The following is a 22,017-nucleotide window of genomic DNA, read 5'->3' as shown; positions in this document are numbered from 1 at the left end:
GTTAAGTAATCATATGCTTATCAACTCGAAGATACACCCAAATCCAAAAAGAGATAAATCCAAAGTTCTTCAGACCAGGATATTTCATTTTAATAAGTACAAGACCTCATTAGAGACAATAACTTTTGTTCCGTATTCATTTAAACATTTTCAGTGCAAATGTGGGTTTTATGAATTTCATTGTTGCGTTAATAATCCGAGAAATTTTATTCACAAAAGGATGAACGAATGAAATTTTTCATGTTTTACATATATTTAATACAAATATTGTAATAAAAAGGACGTTGTTCTCGATAAAACTTTAGTAATATGATAAAATAAACAACATAGGTCTATTGTTCCTGATTTAGTTTCGACAAATATCATTATGTCTCTAACAATGCAATTTGCACGTCTTGTTTCTATATTATTATTATCTAGCTTCCTTTTTTTCTCACACATGTTGCCTGGACGAAATCGCTCCAATTGGTCCGTCAGTGCCAATTGCCGTCCTTTTCATTTAATTATGTCAATTGTATTATGTATGTATCGAATTGGTGGTAAATAAATAAATATTTTTCACCATAGTTGAGCCTAGCCTCTACGGTATGCAATATTTTCTGCGAGTATTCTCAGAAATTTGCTTGTATGTAATAAAACTCCTTAATTCAATCAGGATGTCGTTAGATAATTGAATAAAACTGCGGGTAGATAATTGTATTTCTTTTATACGTAGGCTATCCTTTAGTTGTAATTTTCTCGATCTCTACTATTTCCGACGTATGTTTAAAGTGTACATTGAGAATGGGGAAGATTATTAGTTGTGTTTGAGCTGGTATCAAATTGCTATAGAGCGGTCAGTCTCTTAAGCCTACCAAACCGATACTGTAAACAAATACTCCTAAATAGTTTCCTTTAGAGGTCCTCTTAGGTTTTCATCACACTATTGCAATAGGGTTTGGTGCGAAACGAATTCCGTCTGAAGTAACTGCAATATAATAAACTTTTTGAAGTTATACTTCTTTTGGTGCGATGGAGAAAAATGATGAGAGTGATTTTTTACGATGCGCGCGCATACCGACATCTAAATTCGACATCGTAAAGTTAGGTCTAGGTGGCATGGAAATCGATAACTATGTTCAAGTTGTATATTCTAGTATTTTTATATGTAGAAAACGTGTTTCGTAACAGTACAATTAAACAGTGTGAATTAATAAATATTATTTTGGTGTTTGTAAATCTATTTCATATATGACGGTGATAGTCATCACTCACTCATATTTTTTTTAAATAAAATCTTTTTGATTAATTTTAATATTTATCTTTAATCACATTTTAGTTATTTTTTTCCATACACACTCTTTTTTTAAATAACTAATTATTTATCCACAAATTATGTAGTAACGCTGATTATTTATTAATACGTTAAGATTAATAGCAATATGCAGAGAAGGCACAAAAAGAAGAACGGACGCGTTAATAAAAAACGATTTTAAATTCAGATTTAATTACACAGACCAACATGTGTTAAAGAAAAATGGTTTGTAATCATACATGACGGGATATTCAACTTCGGGGAAATAAATTATGGGTTCCTTGCATTTGCAGGAATCACAAATCCCACAATCGCACTGGCGGTTCGTGTCTTCACATTGGCAGATTTGTGTCTTGCAGGTTTGGCAAGCTGGTGCATTATATTGGATATTAGATGGACATTCGATCAGGCTGACAGGTTTAGGGCTACATTGTAGAGTACAAGCTTCACGTCGAAGACAGAAGGCATCGATGTTCTGAAAGAAATAGTCTGGCGTTAGAGTTCGGACTTTAATAAAATGCGCAATAGTTTATATAATATATACATGTTTGCGAGTTTGGCTTCAAGTGGTGAACTTCGGTTGGACAAGACACTCATTAACCAAATATAAAGTTATTTTGTCTATGCCCGAGAGCCGTTAAAAATTTAGTTTTAAAGATTTTTTCATATAGAACATCTGATGTTAAGTCAGTATGCGAGAGGGCTCGCTGTTGGAATTGATACGCTCTTTTCTAGAACTCTAAGAATCTTTAGATTGGTTCGGAAATACTAGTGGGCAGCTGGTTCCACTGGTGATCCTCGGCAAAAACTGTGTTAAAACACTCAGTTGTGGAACGACGGATTTCGAGGTAAGACGGGTGGAATTTCGTATTCTGCCTCGATGTCCGCTGATGAAATAAGGTTTGAGAGTTTGCCGGTATTGATCCCGTATGATCAAAAATTGATTGCGTAATTGGAGACAAAACCGCTGGTTTAGGGTTCTAAGGAACGAAAGAAATAAATGAATATCTTTTGTCCTGGGCGCAACAGACCGCTCCATTTGCAGGGGCTGTTTCAGCGCAGACGAATCAGTCACCCACGTAGTCCTGGATGCGAGGCTATGGTAGCTCCGTAGCCTGTCACGTATCCAGGAGTCTTCTGTGCTTCTGGAAGGAGCTAGGCTGGCTTAATGCGAGCGCAAGTAGATTCCACCAACCAAACCTACCACCTATAGAGTTCATCCAGCATTCGAACGCTATAGGATTCGAAAACTGGATCATTGGGAATTTTATCTAAGCTGTAACAATATTCATGAAACAGTATTAATCCCACTTATAAAACACCGAACAGTTGTTTCTTTTGAATAGAGGAAAGTTTTCTTTAAGTAAAATTCAATATCGGGTATTCCTTCCTCGTCTGAATTTCAAACCAGAATATTGTGACACAAAAATTTGAAATTCGAAGCCGCAAAAACCGCAAAGGTTTTAAATTTAAAACAAGTGCTTTCAAAGTACTTACGTTGCACAAATATAAAATCAGAACAAATGCAGCTGTCTTCATTTTTGCGGAATTACGAAAACAACGCGTTTGCCCTATTTTTATTCATTTATATAGTTAATAGGTCTTATACTATCAGCCATTGAGAAATGCTGTTTCGAAAGTAATTATTTATATTTGTTTAACAATTTTTAATACGATTATTTTATGCAGCCGTAGAAAATTAATGTTTATATGTATTACACAAAAAAAAAGTCAAATCAACAGTTCTTAATCATTGATCAAATGTTATTGCGAAAAATTTATGTACAAATTCAAGTCATGGGTCTATGGCTCCAGAAGTTCTCTTTGGGAGCGCTGCCGATAAACCCCAATAAGCCAGCAGATGAAGGCAAGTAGAAATGGATAGGCTACAAAAGGAGTCCAATCATATCCCCAACCAAGCGTTGTGCATTCTAAGCACACCTGGAGTCGTACAGTAGCAGATAAGGCGAAGAGAGCCAGAATAACTTGGAGCGAGGTGAAATTGGAGGCTCAAAACCGAACCCGATGGAGAATCACTGTGGTCGCATCTACCCCATCAAGGGATATTAGGACATTAAATCAAGTCTGTATACTCGTCAAACAAACCGAGAGATAACGTTCCTTCCTGGTCCCTCAATTGTATTTAAACATGCGTTTTATCACAATCAGATATCGCCGATAAGGCCGAAAGGGAATTTCTACACGACTAATAAAATATTAAAGAATTAAATATCGCGAACGAAGCGCAGTCGGGGCAAGTCACTTGTTAAAAAATACCGTCGAAATAACACGTACTTTCATTGATAAATGCCTTTAATAAATTGTTATTGAAATAATTCGTCTTGCGAAACTTCTGCCACAATAGCGAATCATTTGGAATTTTCGCTATTTGGAAGTTTAAGATATTCAATAGATTGTTAGATTAGGTCCAGATGCTACCTGAGCGTTCATTGTAAGAATTGAGATATTTATAAACTGTTAAATCGCTTTAGAAGTACTTTCTGGAGTGGTTTTAGTACGAAGGATTGGTCCTACAATTAAAAAGGCACCTTTGTAAGTGGAAAATAAGAATGGGCAAGAAACTCAATTTAAAATAGTTTTTAATTTTGTGTACATTGATTGTGTACTTAGAACAAAAGAAAAATACATAATAAATTATAAAAATATACTAGGTGTTATAAAAACAATGCAGCAAATAACTAAATTATTATGTAGATTACACTAATTTGTAAATATGCTTGTCGACAAAATGTATTTTTAACTTAGAATTAGCCAAGCGTTTGATATTTTCCCTTCTCTAATGTGTAATGGAAAACGATTGACACCGACGTGTATTGTAGTACACTGTTGAGTTATAAACTGTTGTGTGTTATATGATAGTGAGGGCTTTGTAAATTCCCTCATTTAGCTGTCCAATTATAGGATCATAGTTGTAAATATAACTACATAAAAATCGGTTTGGTATTACCTCCCAAATTTTATTTTTAAGGTAAGGTTTATTATGTTATAATTACATGTAAATAAAACCTAAACATAACAATCGAATATACAGTATTTACAATTTCTTAACCTTCAAAGTAACTATAAAAATAATATTTAAAACAAATTTAAAAAGGTTTGACCCTGTGGCACCTTTAACGTTAATTATTTATTTTTATTTTACTTTAATACCTTTAACGCTGGCAGCATTTCCCCGCTGTATTGCCATGCTTATGATGAGCGAGGAAAACACCACCTCTGGGGTCACCGGTAGTATCTACCAAGCACCAACTTTCGATCGTTGTATATTTTACCATGTGAGAAATGGACTACCAAACACAAAAATTATATGCTTAGAGCCAAAGGATTTTGCTATAGCTTTATAATATATTGTAGACTATTTGTGGTGGCACCTTAGCAACTTGTAGAGTAAAATATCATTCAAAATCTCCAAAGAAACAGAACCTATATTGCCTTGGAAGCGGGTTTGTTGTGTTCTTCAATATTAAGCCGTAAATGTTTACGTAGGCGCAATATAAAAATCCATAAAACTTGCGAAATGTGAAGAAATATTTACTTTACTCATAAATATATTTTTATGGCACACAGTTTATAAAACTCCACGTATATATGATTGATACACAGTTTTGTAAGTCGGTGTTATAATGAAATACAATTAATTTTTAAATATATTTATTCAGCAATCTACATTTGAACATTTTTAAGCTGCGTGATATTTACAAATTGACTTAAATTGTAACCTTTTGGTAAGCAATTAACAGTGTACAATTAATGAAGTATTTTATATATAAACTGTTCTAACAGTACTGAGATCGAAATTTACAAATTTCTACAAATATTGGTGCTAATCCTGACTTAATAAAGTATTAATTAACAATCAATATAAACAAATTAAAACGAAGTTTATGTTGTATTGAATTTTTAATGAATTTTAATCAAATTAGCACCATTAAATTTGTCTAGAAAGAGCGATTTTTTGCACATTCGCCGTCTCTCTTACACTTAATATTCGAGGTCCATGTTCACGAATTTTGTTTTATCAAAATTCGTCAACATATTAATTATCGCATAAATACAGAGCAGATTTTGGTGTTAAATTGAATCTAACAATATTCTTACTAGACATTTGATTTTGATAATTTCACAATTTCTTATAAATAAAGCAATGATAATAAGAAATTTTCAACTTTTTGCTATACACAGTTATTTAACACACACATATTTACAAGAAAAATTTTTTTGAACAAAATATTTTGCCTTGGCACATCTTATCATTTATTACTATTTTGTTTGGTGAGCCAAAATACTAATGTTTAATTAAATGTCCTGGATTAAGTAAATATCTAAGAAGGCTTCAGAGTGGAGACGTTTCACTAAGTATGACTCTTATAAATATATTGAATTTGACATACGGAAATTATAGTTTTTCAGACGAAAATATTTTTTTTTGTAAGATGCAATATTTGTATAATTGGCACAAATGAACAATATTTCTAATAAAATTCTAATCACAAGAAACAGTTCAATTCCATCATTATATAATTAAATAGTTAATAATTTATGATACTATAACATCGAAATCTATTAAATTTATAAATATAAGTTGTGATGTTTTTATTTTCTCGTAATTTTAAGTTTATAAAAATATAATTAACTATCGCCAGTATGGCAGTCTTGAAAAGTTTTTTTCTTGAAAGTCTGATTCATGTTTTACGCCTTAGTTAAGTGGCTTCCATTACAAAAAAGTAACTTTGACAAATTCAGCAAAGTTGTGACAGCTCGGATAAATTCGGAAGATTATTTGTAATTAATCAGATTTATACATTTGCGGGTACAACAATTATCAAGTTCTACCGACATAAATGTTAGAGTATGGATATGAATCTTAGATTATACATATTTGAAGCTTTTCGTATCAAAAAAAGGTTCACAAAATACATGCTTAAAATGTGAATCTAAATAGATCAGTCGTGCGAGAAATGTCAAAGTTCAATCTTTAGTTACTTTAAAGTTGTTATTACATAAAAACTAACAGAGTATCAAGAATATCATTTGTAAATATGTATTTATAGGTTGGACAAGCTCATATCCAAATAACTATGACAAGAATCTATAAGCAATCAAATTAGGAGATTTATTCTAACTCAATTTAAATGCGTCTAGGACAAGCAGACTTCCTTTTAAATTAATCAATCAGCGAATGGGCGTTCACAACGGGATTCTGAAAGAAATATTCGCTAGTCTGCAATCCGTGCACAATAGCCTTTATCCGAACCCTAATAAGGAACTTTATTCAAGCATAACTTTGAGCATGCTCTAGTGGAATATTCGATAATTTACTCCCCTTGTCCACCCAATTCTTTAACCTCCCCCTCAACTCTTCTAAGCTCTTAGATTTTGCCTTATTTATCCTCTTGTATTTCACATCTTTCGGCTTCGTTACATTCCTATGATTCGACATTACTCTGTTGTACGTAACTACTTGCGTTGATTTAGGCTCTGGATCCTCTTCATCAGTTTCAGCGTTGGAGACTTCCTCATCCGATTCATTTGCTGGCATCATCCTCTTTGGCACATAACTGTAGGCCCAGGAATCCGAAGGCTTAGGTTTCTCCTTATCACTATCTATACTTTTAACTTCCGCAGTAAGAACTATACTTCTCATGCGGAAGTTATCACGTCGTTGTGCAAGAAGACTGCCTTCCTTCGTTTTCTGTTCATCAGTTTTGTTCGCGTCTTTTATATCCTTTTCTGTGCTGTTCTGAGCACTTAGGGCCTTTGTGGATTCGTTGTCCGCTTCCTCCTCAACACTGTAGACGGTCTCCAGAATTTCCGGCCGTCGCAAAAAGCCGTTGGAACGCCTGGCGTTGTATTTGAGGTTTGGATCTATGGCATCTGAGATCGATCGAACTACGGTAACGCTGTCTGGATTCATGGAACGGAACCTGGGTAGATTCGAAATATTACAACAATCGGAATCTACGTCTTCCATTATTACAGCGGAATCGGAATCGTTTAGGGAATCAAAGTCTCCTGTGTTCGAATCAAGAAGCATGTCCCTAAAATCCGGAATGGGTTGTATGGTATCAATACCATTATCAAGAAGTTTAGCTTGAAGGGATTCGATGACTTTTTGCTGTTTCATGATAATGGTTTCACGAAGAGCTAGCATATTGGTTATCTCTTTCTGCTTACGAACCAGACGTGATTCGAAAAGAAGAAGTTGGCTGGATAGCATTTTTAACTGCTCGGCTTTCTCTATTTGCAGACGATTGACTAGTTCCTCTTGAGTACGATGCGCTCGACGCCATGTTAATAGCTGATGCGCCTGCGCACGGTATTTCATACGAAGATCTCTGAAAAAACAAATCTGACTTTAGTCACGCTAAATAGTGTTCACCCTAAATCTATATCCTAACCTATCACCTAGTTCGCACACTAAATAAAATTTAAACTAATATATGAAGTATCTTTAGTAATATTAACACTATTTGGATGTATGGAATTGAGAGAGTATGAGATGTAGTGTATGTTTTATGCAAGTCCTGTTTTCTTTCGCTTTTTGTGAGCATAAGTGCTCACTCGGTGTTTGAAAAGTACGTATGTATCCATACGTGGGAAAATGGAGAGAAAAATGTTACTTTTCAGTTTACACCTGAATAGAATCTAAGAAGAAAGAGCTTTTGTAAAACATTACATCTTCTTTATACAGTGATTTATAAACTACTTTATTGCCGTAACAATTCGTAAAAAAGTGTATGTATTTAGAAAATATATTAAAAGGCTGACTGAAGACTGTAAATAGTGTTATTGAACACTTTACTAGACTAAAACTACTTATTAGTTTTAAGTAAGGGCCGGTTGTAATGTTAAATGATGCCGAGACAAATTATACAAAAAAAATTAGTTAAATTACATATATTTGAAGCCAAAAATGAAGTATTGTCTTGGCAAACTTTTATATTATGTGTATATCACTTCAAAAATGTTTTAAAAATCGGCGGTGTTTAATGATGTTTTATTATTTTATCTATTATATATTAGATATATTATATCTATTACCTTATGGTTCTCCTAGCTTCATCAAGGGTGTGGGCTTCCAGCGGATCCGTGATGGAAGCCGCTAACGAAACATCCGGTTCCGTTGGACTGTTCAACGCGGACTCACTGCGGCTGAGGGCAGAAGAAAAATAAATGTTAAAACTAAATTTAAAAATAGTAAACTATAAACACGTTCTATATTAAGAAAATTTTCGATATGTTTTATTTTAATAATTTTCATCCACGTCTCCGCGGCTATCGCATATGGAGTACCCACTTAAAAGTTGCCCAAGTTGGGCGAACAGGGGACCATGCCTTTAAAAGAAGGGATGGTAACCCATCCCTGCAAGTAGTGGACTTGATCCTCCTTGGCAATTTGTAAAAGCGAATGGCCCGGTCTGTGAAGGATACTTGCTGTGTCAAGTATCTTCACGAACCAACAATGGGCGTAGAGAGGCGGACGCAATGGCCACATCGTATGTCGGGAAGCAGATAAGGCTCTGCTCTCGCATGAGGCGATTGTTAATAGCGTCTTGGGGTTTTAGTGGGTATGCACAATAGCGAGTCCCACATTACCCTTCCGCACCGAGCAGTCAGCCGGCAGGATATGCGCATTTCCCCAAGTAAAAAAAAATATGGAGTAAGTATTCGAAGATAGGTGTATTTTTGTATATACATGTATGTACGTATGGACACACCAAAATACACAGGATCAGTCTTTATATGAAAGGTTATGCGTCTAACCTGACTTCAAGCGCCTTTTCAATTTGTTTACGTTAATTAGTAGAAACTCCGGTCAGGTTAATTAGTACGCGGCTGGCAAGTGATGGGGGTGATAACGGATATCAAGCTTTAGTAAAGTACTGGTAATTTGCTACTTAATTAATGAATAAACTCAGAGTCATTCTTTAAATTATATCTAATGCTAGATTATAATCGTTAAGAATAGTGAAACTCAGCTACGTAAATTAATTTATGCTGAATTTGTATAAATGGCTTCTTCAAAAACAAGTTTAACAGATAAGAACTGGTATCTATTAAGCATATAACAATACCTCAGATAATACTTTGCGAACAAAATACACTTTATTTATACTATTTTCAGTATTGAAAAATATATTTTCTTTAACGCCCCATATAGATATTGGTTTCATTGGAGTGTTTATCACGTCTATTTTATTACTATAAAAAGGCCATGGCAAAATTTTGATAGAATACTTAAGAATAGCTATGCAAATAGTATTTTCTAACAAATCAAAACATTTCCATAGAATGGTATACGAAGACTGCTACCAAGAAAGCGTAATTTCTCCCGTCGTCTATTGTTTCTGGCATTCAAATGAGGTCTGTCGGAAATTGAACCCACTTCGGAGAGTTATTGTTCATAGCATTCAAACTATTGTCTTATTTTTCATTTGCACGATGCTTTTAATAATGATTGCGGTTTCTTTTTCAATTATACTTCAAATATTGTTTATTAGTTATCAAACAAATATACAGTATTTACAATATTACAAATTACCCAGTAGTAAAAAAAATAATAAAAAAAAATTAAAATCAATTTTAACAGTTTGATCCATGTGGCAGTGTACTTTTAACGCTGGCAGTATTTCCTCGCTGTATATACTTATTCGTTGAGCCAGGAAAGCACCAGATCTGGGGTCTCCGGTACTATCTACCAGGCACCAAGTGAAATCTGTAATAAGCGCCTTTGCACTTGAACCCCATTGCCCAAGAGTCTCTTGCACCAAACGGAACAAAATCAAAGTTGGAGAAAAAACTCTTATTTATCCGCCGTTTATTATTTTCCACCAGCTCTGCGGAATCGCGGTAATAACAATATTAACCTTTCGCTGATGTTTCCTGATGTAATCTCGCAATGTAATACTCCTACAACGCGGTAGACTCGGACCGCGTTGTAGGAGTATTCTCGAAAGACGGATTATTTTCCATTGAGTTGAATTATATAACAACACATTTAAAAATTAAAAGTGTTAAGGTACGCAAAATTATAGATAAATAATAATAAATTACACACAACAATTTTACTAGAGAAATCAGCGTTCAATATGGGGGACAAAAATAGCATTATACGAAAACGCGTTATAGTTTTCTGTAGATTTAATTGGAAGTAACAAAAAGGTACCATACGAAAAACTACAAATCGATTTATAAAAGTAGATTAATTGGTATCAGTCAAAAGCGAAAAGGAATCATATTTGCTTCTATAAATAAGGTCTACAATCCTTTGTACATGAATGCCAGGAATCTCTATGAACACGGAACAGTATTGTATGTAATATTCATAGAGGCAACGCTAAGTTGCCAGGTATGTATCTCTATAGCTTTTGAAAGGTCCAATTCATGAGAGCTATTTATTTATAAAGGGAATATTTATTTTGTCTTACACTAACTTAAAGCATTTGTCTCTTTCTGTTTGACGTATTTTCGATGTGATAAGAAGAGAAAAATGTACAAGAAAATTTTGTTGGGGAAACCTAGAAATTTTAGGCTATTTTTAGGAGGTGACTGGTACCTACAATTCATATACAATTAAAATTGTTATAGTCTCTCGAAACATAAACTAAATATAGTATGTGTGACTATATGCCTTGATATTTTATTATGTATTTAATTTTCAGGCATTTATTTTATTAACTAACACTTCGTTGCAAATATACAACACAATTTAAATGGTTAAGTAAAGAGTCGGAAAACAGGCAAGTAATGTGAGAAAAAAATTGATATGGTTTTAAGTTTATATTAATTTTTTTTTAATTTAATTAGTTTAAGAAGTCCAAAACCACATAAGATTTACTATTTAGACTGGAGACAATAAAAAAACAAGACGCATGAAAAAGAAAAGGGCACATGGAGAAGAAAAAGGACACATGAATCACGATAATTTCATCAGCGATACATATTTAACAGGTGTTGCTTGTACATTAGACTTGGAAAATAGAGACACAATAGGACAGGAAGATAGAGAATGAGGTAATTGGATAGAGACGCATAATGAAATTCCATAGCGTCACAGCTGAGACCTTAAAGGAGTCTCAAACAAAGGAAGAGTTATAAGGATGAAGTGTAAGCTTTTAATATTTCATTAATTAAATTCTAAACATTTTTTATGATTGATGTGATTCTGGCTACAAGTGCGCATGTGCAACAGTTGCTCATTTGACTCGTTCGGTTGTTAACGAAATGAAACTCGAACATTTCCTCGAAGGAATAAATTAATTTTGACTCATATTTACTCAATTTGACTCATTAGGTAATTTTTAGTTTGAAGTTATACAGTTTATGTTAAACGCAGTGAAGTAAATTATATTGAATCAAGTTATTATTGGAGTGTTTAATTACCTACCCTTAGAACTAAATAAACTAGTTCTTACTTAGTTTCGGGCTCCCAAAAACTCGAAATAGTTTTGAGATAAAAAGGAGTTTTAATATGAAAACGATGGAATATGTGAGCATCACGTCGCTGACGAATGGATAACCAGCCTATCCGCTTACAGACGAACTATCGAACTTTCTTAGACCGAAGATAAAATGCATAAAGAAATTTTACAAACGATCCATAACTTACTAAGCACACCCTTTAAGATTTTGTAATAAAAATATTAATTGTGTCATGAAAATTGTTAATTTATCCTAGCGTCCGACTACTTTCTTGTACACACTTTTACTAAATCAGCCGTTGATTTCTTATGACTTAAATTCATTGAAGACCGTTATTCTGTGGAGCCATAACTCACCAACATCGTGCCCCGTGTGAAATAATAACTGTCTTATGTTTTATATTGCCAGGAGAGAACCAGATAGTCTCGACGAGTTGGTAGGGAGGAGTGGAGGGAGAAATTGGGGTCGACCTACCCGTTGGTCAGACCAGACAATTATGGGTCTCAACATCCCGAATGCACTGAGACTAGCTGAAGAAAGAGTGGTGAGGAGGTAGCGAGTCGATGTATGTATGTATGATCTTTGCAATTAATTTTGTGAAGATTTTTCTTAGAAAGAAGGACTTAGAAGGAAACACAGACAATCTTAAAAAATGTGGCTTAAGTAAACCTAAGTTTAGTATAGGTTTCAGAAATTAAACTTTAAAATAATCAATGGCGCTGCAACCTTTTCATGTCTGGCCCTGTATCTTTTTGATAATCATTTGTCAATATAAGAGACTCCTGTGTCTGACCCACAAACTTTTTGGGTCTAATGCAACTCATTCGTGTATGTCGCAGCCCGGACATACAACAATGCTTGAATATGGTTAATAGTATTCAGACTCTTTAATACGCAAAATCACCTCCATCAGACACACACAATCAGACAACTCAGCCGAATTAGGTATCACATATTTAATCATTATTGATTTATTGCTTCCGTAAATAATTCTTCAGTAATAGTTAATTTATATTATATATATTTTTTATTTTATTTTATTTTTCCTTCCGTGAGTAATTGAACCTTTTTTGTGTACGTATATACTTATTATTTATTATATATTTGGCTATATGTTTAGGCTATTTTTTTATATATTTATGTTTCCTATTTTTTGTGCAAAAAATATAGTCTTACCGTTTCTTCCTATTTTCACTTATAAAAGTCACAAGCGAACCCATCGATACACATATTAAATTAAACTGAAACAAAACCTCTTTCACCGACAATAAACGACTATATGAGGGACCCTCTTTTTAATTTTTAAGCCAGGAAGCGTTGTTGTCCTGCTCTAACACGTACAGTAAAGACAGGGACAGTGGTATTGAGGAATCAGTACAGTTAGCTGCAAAACTTCTGTGGTAATTTTTTATTACATTGACTATGAAAAATCTTATCTTTTAGTGTTAAATACGTCAATAAAAATGTAAAAATATCAATTTTTCTTCAAATCTATGATGAGCTGTCATCTATACAAATAATCTAAAATATTCAAGAAACAAAAGTAAATTTTAAATATTATATTTTACTTTTATAGACAGGGAGCGCCTAGAAAAATATACATTTTATAATACATTTGCAAATATGGGATATTTTAGTTTCAGTACAATGTAATCCTTTAACCCCTACAGAAATTGTAGTACTACAGATTTTACAGTTTACAGAATATTAAAAAATTGATAATGCGATCTCTTCCAGGCGACCCTAATTATCAATTGTACTTTTGTATGATCACGTGACAGCAAATTTAAACTATTTGCTGACTGTACACGACAGTTCCGGTCGAAGTAACACCGTCGCGACTAAGAACAGGTGGTGATCGAGTTCCGTTAACACATGGTAACGACTGTACTTTTAACCGACAATGAAAAAAGTGGAATCAAAATTGGCTATAGTTTGCGCATTTCTGTATAGTAACCGATCATAAAGATTAATGCTTGAGGTAAAGGAAGCACCATGACAAAACCTGCACAATTAAGACAGTACCTACATCTCTTTATAACGATCCATAGATGCAATCGGGCAAGAGGCCTGATGTTAAGATAGAATAGAAGATACTCTCAATGGCAGAAAGCTCGAAAGTGCGTTGCCTGTTAAAAATTGGTATCCTCTTTTGAAGGACACTAAGTCGAATTGGTTAAAAATTACTTCAGTGGGCAACGCAAAATATGCACATTAAACGCATGGTTGAGGAACGACATCATCAAAGTCATACGGATGTAATTTCGTATTCTGCCTCTACGTCCGATGGGAAGCTGCTGCAGGTATGAGTCTGAAACTCCTCTGAACACTCTTCTCCCATAATTGCACTCACTTGATTTGAGTTGAAGAAAAAAAAATTTAAGAGGTGTCAAGAGTCACCCGGATTGAACGTAGTTCCTTTCGATTAATTAGTGAAGGAAATGCAAAAAAAAAAATTTATTTTTTTCTAGTTATAATAATATTTTTTTATTATTAACAAATATAATGTAATATAAACTTCAGAAGGCTCAATTATAATTGTTTCATTTTGACGACAAATCTGAAGATAGAGACATCTATTGACACCTGTATACCTTTTTTTTACGAAAAAGTTCCGTTCCATTATAGAGATGTCGCTAGCTTCGTTGTTACAACTTTTCGTCTAGCCCCCTTTCGCAACGCGCGATAAGGAACTTTGTTGCAAAAATACTCTCTAAATTTTACGAGATACGTTTACATGAGGTTGTATGGAGTGTACCCATTTTACCCACTAATGTATCCAGCCAACCAATGGGTATGTTAGGATAGCCAAGTGATCAGTGACTGACACACGCCGTCGACTGTTTGGGTCTAAGGCAGGCCGGTTTCCTCACGATGTTTTACTTCACCGTTCAAGCGAATGTTAAGTGCGTACATAGGAAAAAAGTCCAAAGCACAGCCAGTGATCGAACCTACGACCTGAGGAATATGAGTCTAGGCCATCTAACCAGGAGAGACCCGAATAGTCTCGGCAAGATGGTAAGAGAGGAGTGATGTTAGGAGAAATAGTATACCGTTGGTCTGATCAGGTTAAGACAATTGTGGGTCTAAAATCCCTAATGGACTGAGACAAGCTGACAAAAGAGTGATGAGGAGGTAGCAAGTTGACGTATCGCTTAGAGCTTTTCAAGACAAGCACTATCATCAGTAATGAAGTAACTAAGAAGAAGATATTATTGCCAGCGTCGGAACATTATAAGTTCCACTAGCGATAGCGACTCAAACGTTTGAGGAACTATGGAATGTGTTAAACTTCCCCAGGAAGCGGGGTGGAGTGTATTAGAAGCCTTAATACTGTGTTCCGGTTCTATAATTTAAACCGGAAATTCACCTGTACGAAACTGTTCAAAGTTAAAGCCTGCATTGGTGGCCCGTGGCGTTAAAATACTACTACTTTTTATTTTTTTTATAAAACAATGCACAATGCCAGAGGGCTCGCGAGTGCGTTACGGCCTTTTAAGAAATGGTACGCTCTTTTCTTGAAGGACCCTAAGTCGAATTGGTTCGGAAATACTTCAGTGGGCTGCTGATTGGTGTGGCAAACACCATACAAAGTGGTGGTGCGCGGCAAAAACTGCCTTGACAAACGCGCAGTTGTGGAACGGCGGACATCGAGGTGTTTCATTCTGTAAATGCGTTAGAAGTTACATCTTTGGCGTATCAAGATAAAAACCGTTTTAAAAAAATTATCTCCCGCCTTATACGTTTGTAGAAATAACGATATACGACGATCGCCTAAATTGCATGAAGGAAATATTTAATGTTACTCCAGAAGCCACTATAAGCTTTACCTTGCTCTATATTCACACTTCAATACAACTTTTGGAAAGCTTAAAATTTCATCCCCTCAAGCCTTTTCTGTAGGGTTACCATTATTTGAGATAATCTTCGAACGGTAGATTATAACGATTCGGAAGGTAAACAACGAGTATATTAGCCTTATTTGCCAGAATAATACCGGTTATAGTTTTGTTTCGGTGTACAATTAACATATAGTCGTGTGGTGAAGGAAAGCGACAAGTCTCAACGAAAATCATCACACAATACAGACGAATAGGTATTTCGTATTAAATCATTTTTTTCACCATTTGTACTAAGTATTCCATATCTGGCTATATGTTTAGTATAATTGTTTTTTGTTATATATAACATATCGGTTTACGAAAAAAAATAAATACGAAAATGTTAGGAAATTATGGTCACCCAGCGAAATAAATTATGTAGCGTCTGCAAAGCTGCGGATAAGCGGGGACACCTTTTTGCCGCAAGGACGTTTGTTAAAGCAAAAACTATTTCAGGGCTGACATGAAAAATCTGGCTAAACGTTTTATTTCGATAAAAATTCTTCAAAGCTATTGTCAAGGCAGATTTTGTAACCACCTGTTTTTCTGGGTAATTCCGATTTTTTTATTTATAAATCACTCCTGTCATAACTGGTGACCCTAAATTGACAAGAGTGAACAACTCGTTGAATTCGTGTATGCGGTGATATTCGTTATTTCTATTTTATTTTCTATTCGCGATTAAAAATAGAGGCAAGAAGTTGCCAGTTCTTCTCTTCCGTTATACGCCCTTGATTTGAGAACTGGCAGTTAATTTAAAATTAGAAGCATTTAATGTATATTTCTATTTTTGAAATTCATCAGTGTAAATGATTTTTGATTTGAATTGTGGGAACATGAAGTAACGGCGGACGATGTCGCTTCCTGATGTACCCATCAGTTACATTGAAGGTAAGTACTGAATTGTCACGGCTTCAATAGAAGAGCGTAGTACCCTGAAGTCTGGCATTACAGGCCTCCTTGTGTCGCAGGCAAAAACTCATTGGGTAATACGCCCAAATAATAAATACAGGTATTTGTTGTGTTACCCCGAGGGAGTCGGTACGGAATAGATTTAAGGAACTAAATATTATGACATTATCCGGTCAATATATTCTTGAAGCCTTGTTGTATGTACAAAAAAACTTAAACGATTTTAAAAGTATAATACGCGTAATAAAACTAATTTGAGTGTGCGACCAACCAGGCTCCAGAAGATAAACCACTCCTTATATGGAAATTGTATTCGTTTTTACAACAAACTCCCAAGCGGAATTAGAGAACTGTCAGTAAATAAATTCAAAGCCCTTGTTAAAAGTAAATTAATTAATAAAGCCTTCTATTCGTCTATAAATGTGACGAATACTTAAATGATCCTAATCCTTGAGATTGATTTGCTCCAGTTCAAACAATTTGTATTAACTTGGCGATTGAAAAGAGTGGCGGAAAGTTTCATGTCAGTTCTTCTTACCCGCTCTAGGCCCTTGACTTGCGAACTGGTTGTAAATGTAAATTTAATTTGTTTTTTTTGACGTTCATACATGTTTACCTATATGAATAAAGATATTTTGAGTTTGAGTTTGAGTTTGAAAGTGCGTCCTATGCGGCGGATAGCATTTGTTGTGTCTCTTTTTTCAATCTGCAACCTCTTAGGTTGCAGACAATAAATCTCTCCATCCTAATAGCCCAACCTAATTAACTTGATTCAATTGAAGTGCTCGTTCAATAGAAAACTATATATAATATCCATTACCTAATTGGTTACATAAGGAATGCCGTGTATTATGTATACGTAGCACGAATCAGTCAGCTCTGTGTTCCGTCACTGGGGGCTTCGAGATTTATGTTACGATCCAATATCTGAATAAGTAATACAGTTTATCTAAAATAAATAAACGTTCTCTACTCTTCACTAGTCTACCTTCAGCTAATGATGTGGAGTACCTGGAATAGGGCTTAAGAAGCCACGTATTTGAAATCAAAATTTTAGATATCGGTATTATGAACGTCAATAATTGAAACAACGAGGATCTATTTGATAGCCCACATCAAATGCGTAGGTCAGGTGAAAAGAACTGGCAAGAAGCTCTCTGTCACTTCTTCTTATTCGCCAAGTTCTTAAAAAAACAACAACTCCGGGAGTGCCGTCAGAAGACTTGAATATTAAAGTTGTGCATTTTTAATATTTTGGAATGGTTAGGGAATAATTTTGCATGAATTGCTTTAAGTAATTATCAGTATTAAAGATCTATCATTTATGTAGTAGAATAAAATATTACATATCGTACACAAATATGACAATTTATATTACATAAAATACGCCGCACCAGCTGTCTCTCAGCTAACTCTCCATCCGTCTTACGAGTTTTTGATCAGGTCACGTGTGTACAACGCCGCTAAAGAAGTTTTCACTTGAAGATTTGTTCTTCAAAAACACTTACTTTCTCTACGAAAACAAAATAAAAAATCAATCAGTGGCACCACAACCTTTTTATATCTGGGTATCAGATTTATGTATCTTTTTCATGATCAATTGATAAGGTTATCAGCCTCCTGTGCCTGACAGATGTCGACAACTTTTGAGTTGGGGGAAGCCGGTTTCCTTACAATGGTTTCCTTCACCGTTCTAGCCAATTTAAAACGCGCACATAGAATTAAATTCCATTTGTGCACAGCCGGGGATGGATCCTACGACGTCAAGGATTAGTCGCACCCAGAAACCAATTAGCCACCACTGCTACTACTTCAAAACACAAGTAAACTTATATACTGTGTATTATTAAAATTTACGCAAGCAGTCTGCTTGTCGATATTATGCATAGTTATATAATATTATCTATTGTAACATCAGTTATTAACTGTTCGTTAACGTCATTAATTATCATGACTATTTTGGTCAACCAATATTGCTCCATAGCACAATAGTTAATCAGTACTACGTGGGATGTAGTTTCTAAATATATATATATGCATGGTTTCGTTTTCCTTATTCATTGTTTTCTTTTATAACAAATGTAAAGGCTTTTGTGTATCAGGAACAGGAAGCTGATCACCTACTAGATTGACAAATGATCAAAATATAGACACAATACGAATAGCGTATGTGCGTAAAGACATTATGGTAATGGGTTAGCCAGATTTATACACCACATCAAATCAAATCATTTATTTCAATTAGACCACGTAAAATGGCACTTTTGAAAGTTAAACAAAATATAAAGATGATTCTAGTTGCCCCTTCCAAAAGGTAGTTTCGTGTGGAGAAGAATTAGAAAGAAACTCCACACTCTTTTAATAGATTTTACAATACATTATTTGTATACATTAATTAAATAATTATATGTGAAGACAATGTATTATGTACCATAAAATTCCTATACAGGTCTATTATTGTATGGTTAGTATACATGTTCCTCACATACTTACAATCGAAACCGTAGAATATTATACATTAACTAGCGACCCGCCCCGGCTTCGCACGGGTGCAATGCTGATACTAAATACACTACAGAAAATCTGTGAACGTTGTATATAAAAATGTGGGTTATCCATAAGAGATAGACATATACCATCACGGACTCTGTAGACCTTTTCAATGTGCACAGTACTTAGTACATTATTTTGGTAAAACTCGTAGGGTTCAGCCTGCGTTTGCAATGTAAGCGGAAAAAATTAAGTAATTATTTACCACATCACATTAGAAACCTCAAAAATAAGAAGTACTGTTATTTTCTTCCACTATTTAATGGATGTTATTGTACATATAAACCTTCCTCTTGAATACTCTATCTATTAAAAAAAACCACATCAAAATCCGTTGCGTAGTTTCAAAGATTTAAGCATACAAAGGGACATAGGGACAGAGAAAGCGACTTTGTTTTATAATATGTAGTAATGAAGAGTAATAAAATAATATACGGCAAATTTATCCCCACAGGTAAAATATATGACCAAAGAAAAGCAACTAAGCTTTATAGAACCTAGCTTTCGAAGAACCACAGTAACAAGCTGGCGAGGCCTCAGAACAGGCGGAAAATAGTAAACGACTCAAATATAAATCAATTCTTCAACTTTAATTTAATTCTCTTTGGAGAAGAGGCTCTTGTGCCATAATGTTCAAGTGCACAGCTAATTAAAGAATTATGTTGGTGCCCAGTACCGGTGACCCAAGAGCTGATGCTTCGGTCAACGAATTAGTGTCACAATACAGCGAGGAAATATTGTTATAAATTTGTTTTAATTTTTATTACTATGGTAAGGTAACTAATAATATAAATGGTTTAAACTTTCTTCTTCATCAGTAGCAAGACTTAGACAACGACTTACCGGATAAATTCGCGTGACTTTTTGTAAATTTAATGGATAAGAAGGGTCGTAAATGTCTCTCTTATTATGCAGAACCTAACAATGCACTGGTTTGTATCTTACCTATAAACCAAACAAGCATGCCAGAAAGCAATAGAAAGAAGCGTACTAAAATAAGAAAAATATATACAATAAAAAAACGAAAAAAATAAGACGAATTACAAGTAAAAACAAAAGTAATAGATGCCTTACATTATGCCCTAACACAGACGACAAAGGCGGGGCATATAGCAAGATGCACAGAGAACAGGTGGACTTTAAAGACAACAGTATGGAACGAACGAAGAAGGAGAACAGGGCGCATCAAACAGAGATGGATAGAAGAAATAGAAGCGGTAACAGGAAGCGAATGAAGAAATAAAGCTGTCAACAGAGACTGAAAAAACTTGAGGAGACCCCTGAAAGGGTTCCGATTGACGATACTGAAGGTAGCAAGATAACAAGATAAAAATAATGCAAAAAATCTAAGCTGAATATTTTTTGTGATGACTGAAAATTAAACGGGCTTTTTATTATTTCTCTTATTATAATTTTATTAACTCAACTAATCGGTTTTTGGAATTCAGTCAAAGTATTTCACATTTAATCGCATTATGCGCCCAAAGTGAGCTGTGGTTCACAATACTTTGAAACTTTAAATTTAAACCTCAAATTTCAACCTCAATTTATTAATTAAATAATATATTTTGATGTGGCCAAGGTTAATACCGAAAATATAAATAAATCTATTAATCATTAACTTAATTAATTATGACAATTGAAAAATTGGTGTTAAAAACCAGTGTTGGTCTCAGATTTCTGCAATATAGTTCTGTGTCCATAATTCTTCCTATACGAGGCTAATTTAATAAATAGAATAAACTTGCTTTCTTGAGACGCATGGACACCGGAATGCCGGTAGTCTACGCGCATGTCAATACAGAGAAAGTGATATCACAGAACTGTTGCTGAAGTTACGCAAACACTGGAATACGCTAAGATTCAAAATACAGATAATTTATTGTTACCGTTTAATTATTCTGGTGCAATACTGTATCAATTAAATAAATTGGTTACATAAAGATAAGTTAAATTATTGTTTAGGAATACATTTTGTAAGACATGGCACAGCACAACGCAGGAAGATTTTCATCTCACACTTTTTTCGGACAGAGACAGCGAAGTGTATAATTTTTTAAACAAAATTTTCCTGAATAGAGCGTTCAAGTACCTCACGCAATTTTGGATATTTTTGCGAGAGATATCACCAACACGGCAGCAGAAACCTTACAGTGACACAGAAGAAGTAGACTGAGAAGAAGAAGACTAACGCCCAAACACAATAATCTATTTAAATTTGACCATCTGAGATATACATCTTAATCCAATAATTGTTAAAAGTGTGCCAATAACCAATCGACGGATTGTAGCCATCTGTCGATACAGGCTATGCATGGTAGGTCGGATCCGTTTATGCGGATAGACCTTTATATCAAAATGACAGTTCAACTGTGTCAATATCCTATATTATATGTTTTAAACATAGACTTGTATATTTTGATACTATTTGTACGGTTTTATTTACTTTATTTGGATTATATTGATTATCAAATATGTGTGTGGAGAGCGAAGAGATTGCATTCTGTCCGTCGCTGAAAATGGATAGTCTTCGTAGGGTTTTGTTTATTAGGATGCAGATAGAAGATCGATCGACTGTCACGGTTTGATCTAACATTGTTTTTAATCTAAGATTGTGGATTAATTATTGGGTTCGGGCTTAAGTGACACATCTGTTACCTATAAAGAATATTTAAGTGTATTCAACCTTTTGAATACACTTAAATATTCTTTTGCACTTAAATTACTAGCAAAACCGATGTTTTATAGTCAAGAGTCTTTTACAGGCTACAAATAATTGTTTACATTTGGTTTGTGCTTCTACGTATAAAATATATTCTTCTATGTATAAAATATATTACATAACTAATGTTAGGTTACTTAACTCGAGTGTTATTTATTTTATATTTATTAGATAACGAATTATGAAGTCATTGTTTTCTCAAAAGCACTCGAAGA

At 34.3% G+C, this 22,017-nt stretch overlaps 1 protein-coding gene and 1 long non-coding RNA gene across 3 annotated transcripts in view; both read right to left on the bottom strand.

The window, feature by feature from the left end:
* Nucleotides 1–1,469: 1,469 nt before the first annotated feature.
* On the bottom strand, nucleotides 1,470–2,879 carry LOC123690541. Its single transcript, XR_006751165.1, has 2 exons — nucleotides 2,792–2,879; nucleotides 1,470–1,769 (listed from the first exon to the last, which is right to left on the bottom strand). It is a non-coding gene; the product is annotated as an uncharacterized LOC123690541 (long non-coding RNA).
* A 2,075-nt stretch (nucleotides 2,880–4,954) lies between these two features.
* LOC111000694 overlaps nucleotides 4,955–22,017 on the bottom strand; it is an 88,969-nt gene continuing 71,906 nt past the window's right edge. Inside the window, exons 1-3 of one of the 2 annotated variants that reach the window (XM_045633856.1) lie at nucleotides 12,914–12,996; nucleotides 8,357–8,467; nucleotides 4,955–7,650 (exon numbers count right to left, since the gene is read on the bottom strand). In XM_045633856.1, coding sequence (XP_045489812.1) covers nucleotides 6,588–7,650; nucleotides 8,357–8,467; nucleotides 12,914–12,957 — 1,218 coding nt within the window. In that variant the 5' untranslated portion in view covers nucleotides 12,958–12,996 and the 3' untranslated portion in view covers nucleotides 4,955–6,587. Of the gene's footprint in view, nucleotides 7,651–8,356; nucleotides 8,468–12,913; nucleotides 12,997–22,017 lie in introns of those variants that run through there. The other variant, XM_022270244.2, reaches the window with a different exon arrangement.

Source organism: Pieris rapae, chromosome 2, assembly GCF_905147795.1.
Source record: "Pieris rapae chromosome 2, ilPieRapa1.1, whole genome shotgun sequence".
In the NCBI taxonomy this organism is placed as follows: domain Eukaryota; kingdom Metazoa; phylum Arthropoda; class Insecta; order Lepidoptera; family Pieridae; genus Pieris; species Pieris rapae.
Note: the sequence above shows the minus strand (reverse complement) of the source record. Positions and strands in the feature narration are given on the sequence as shown.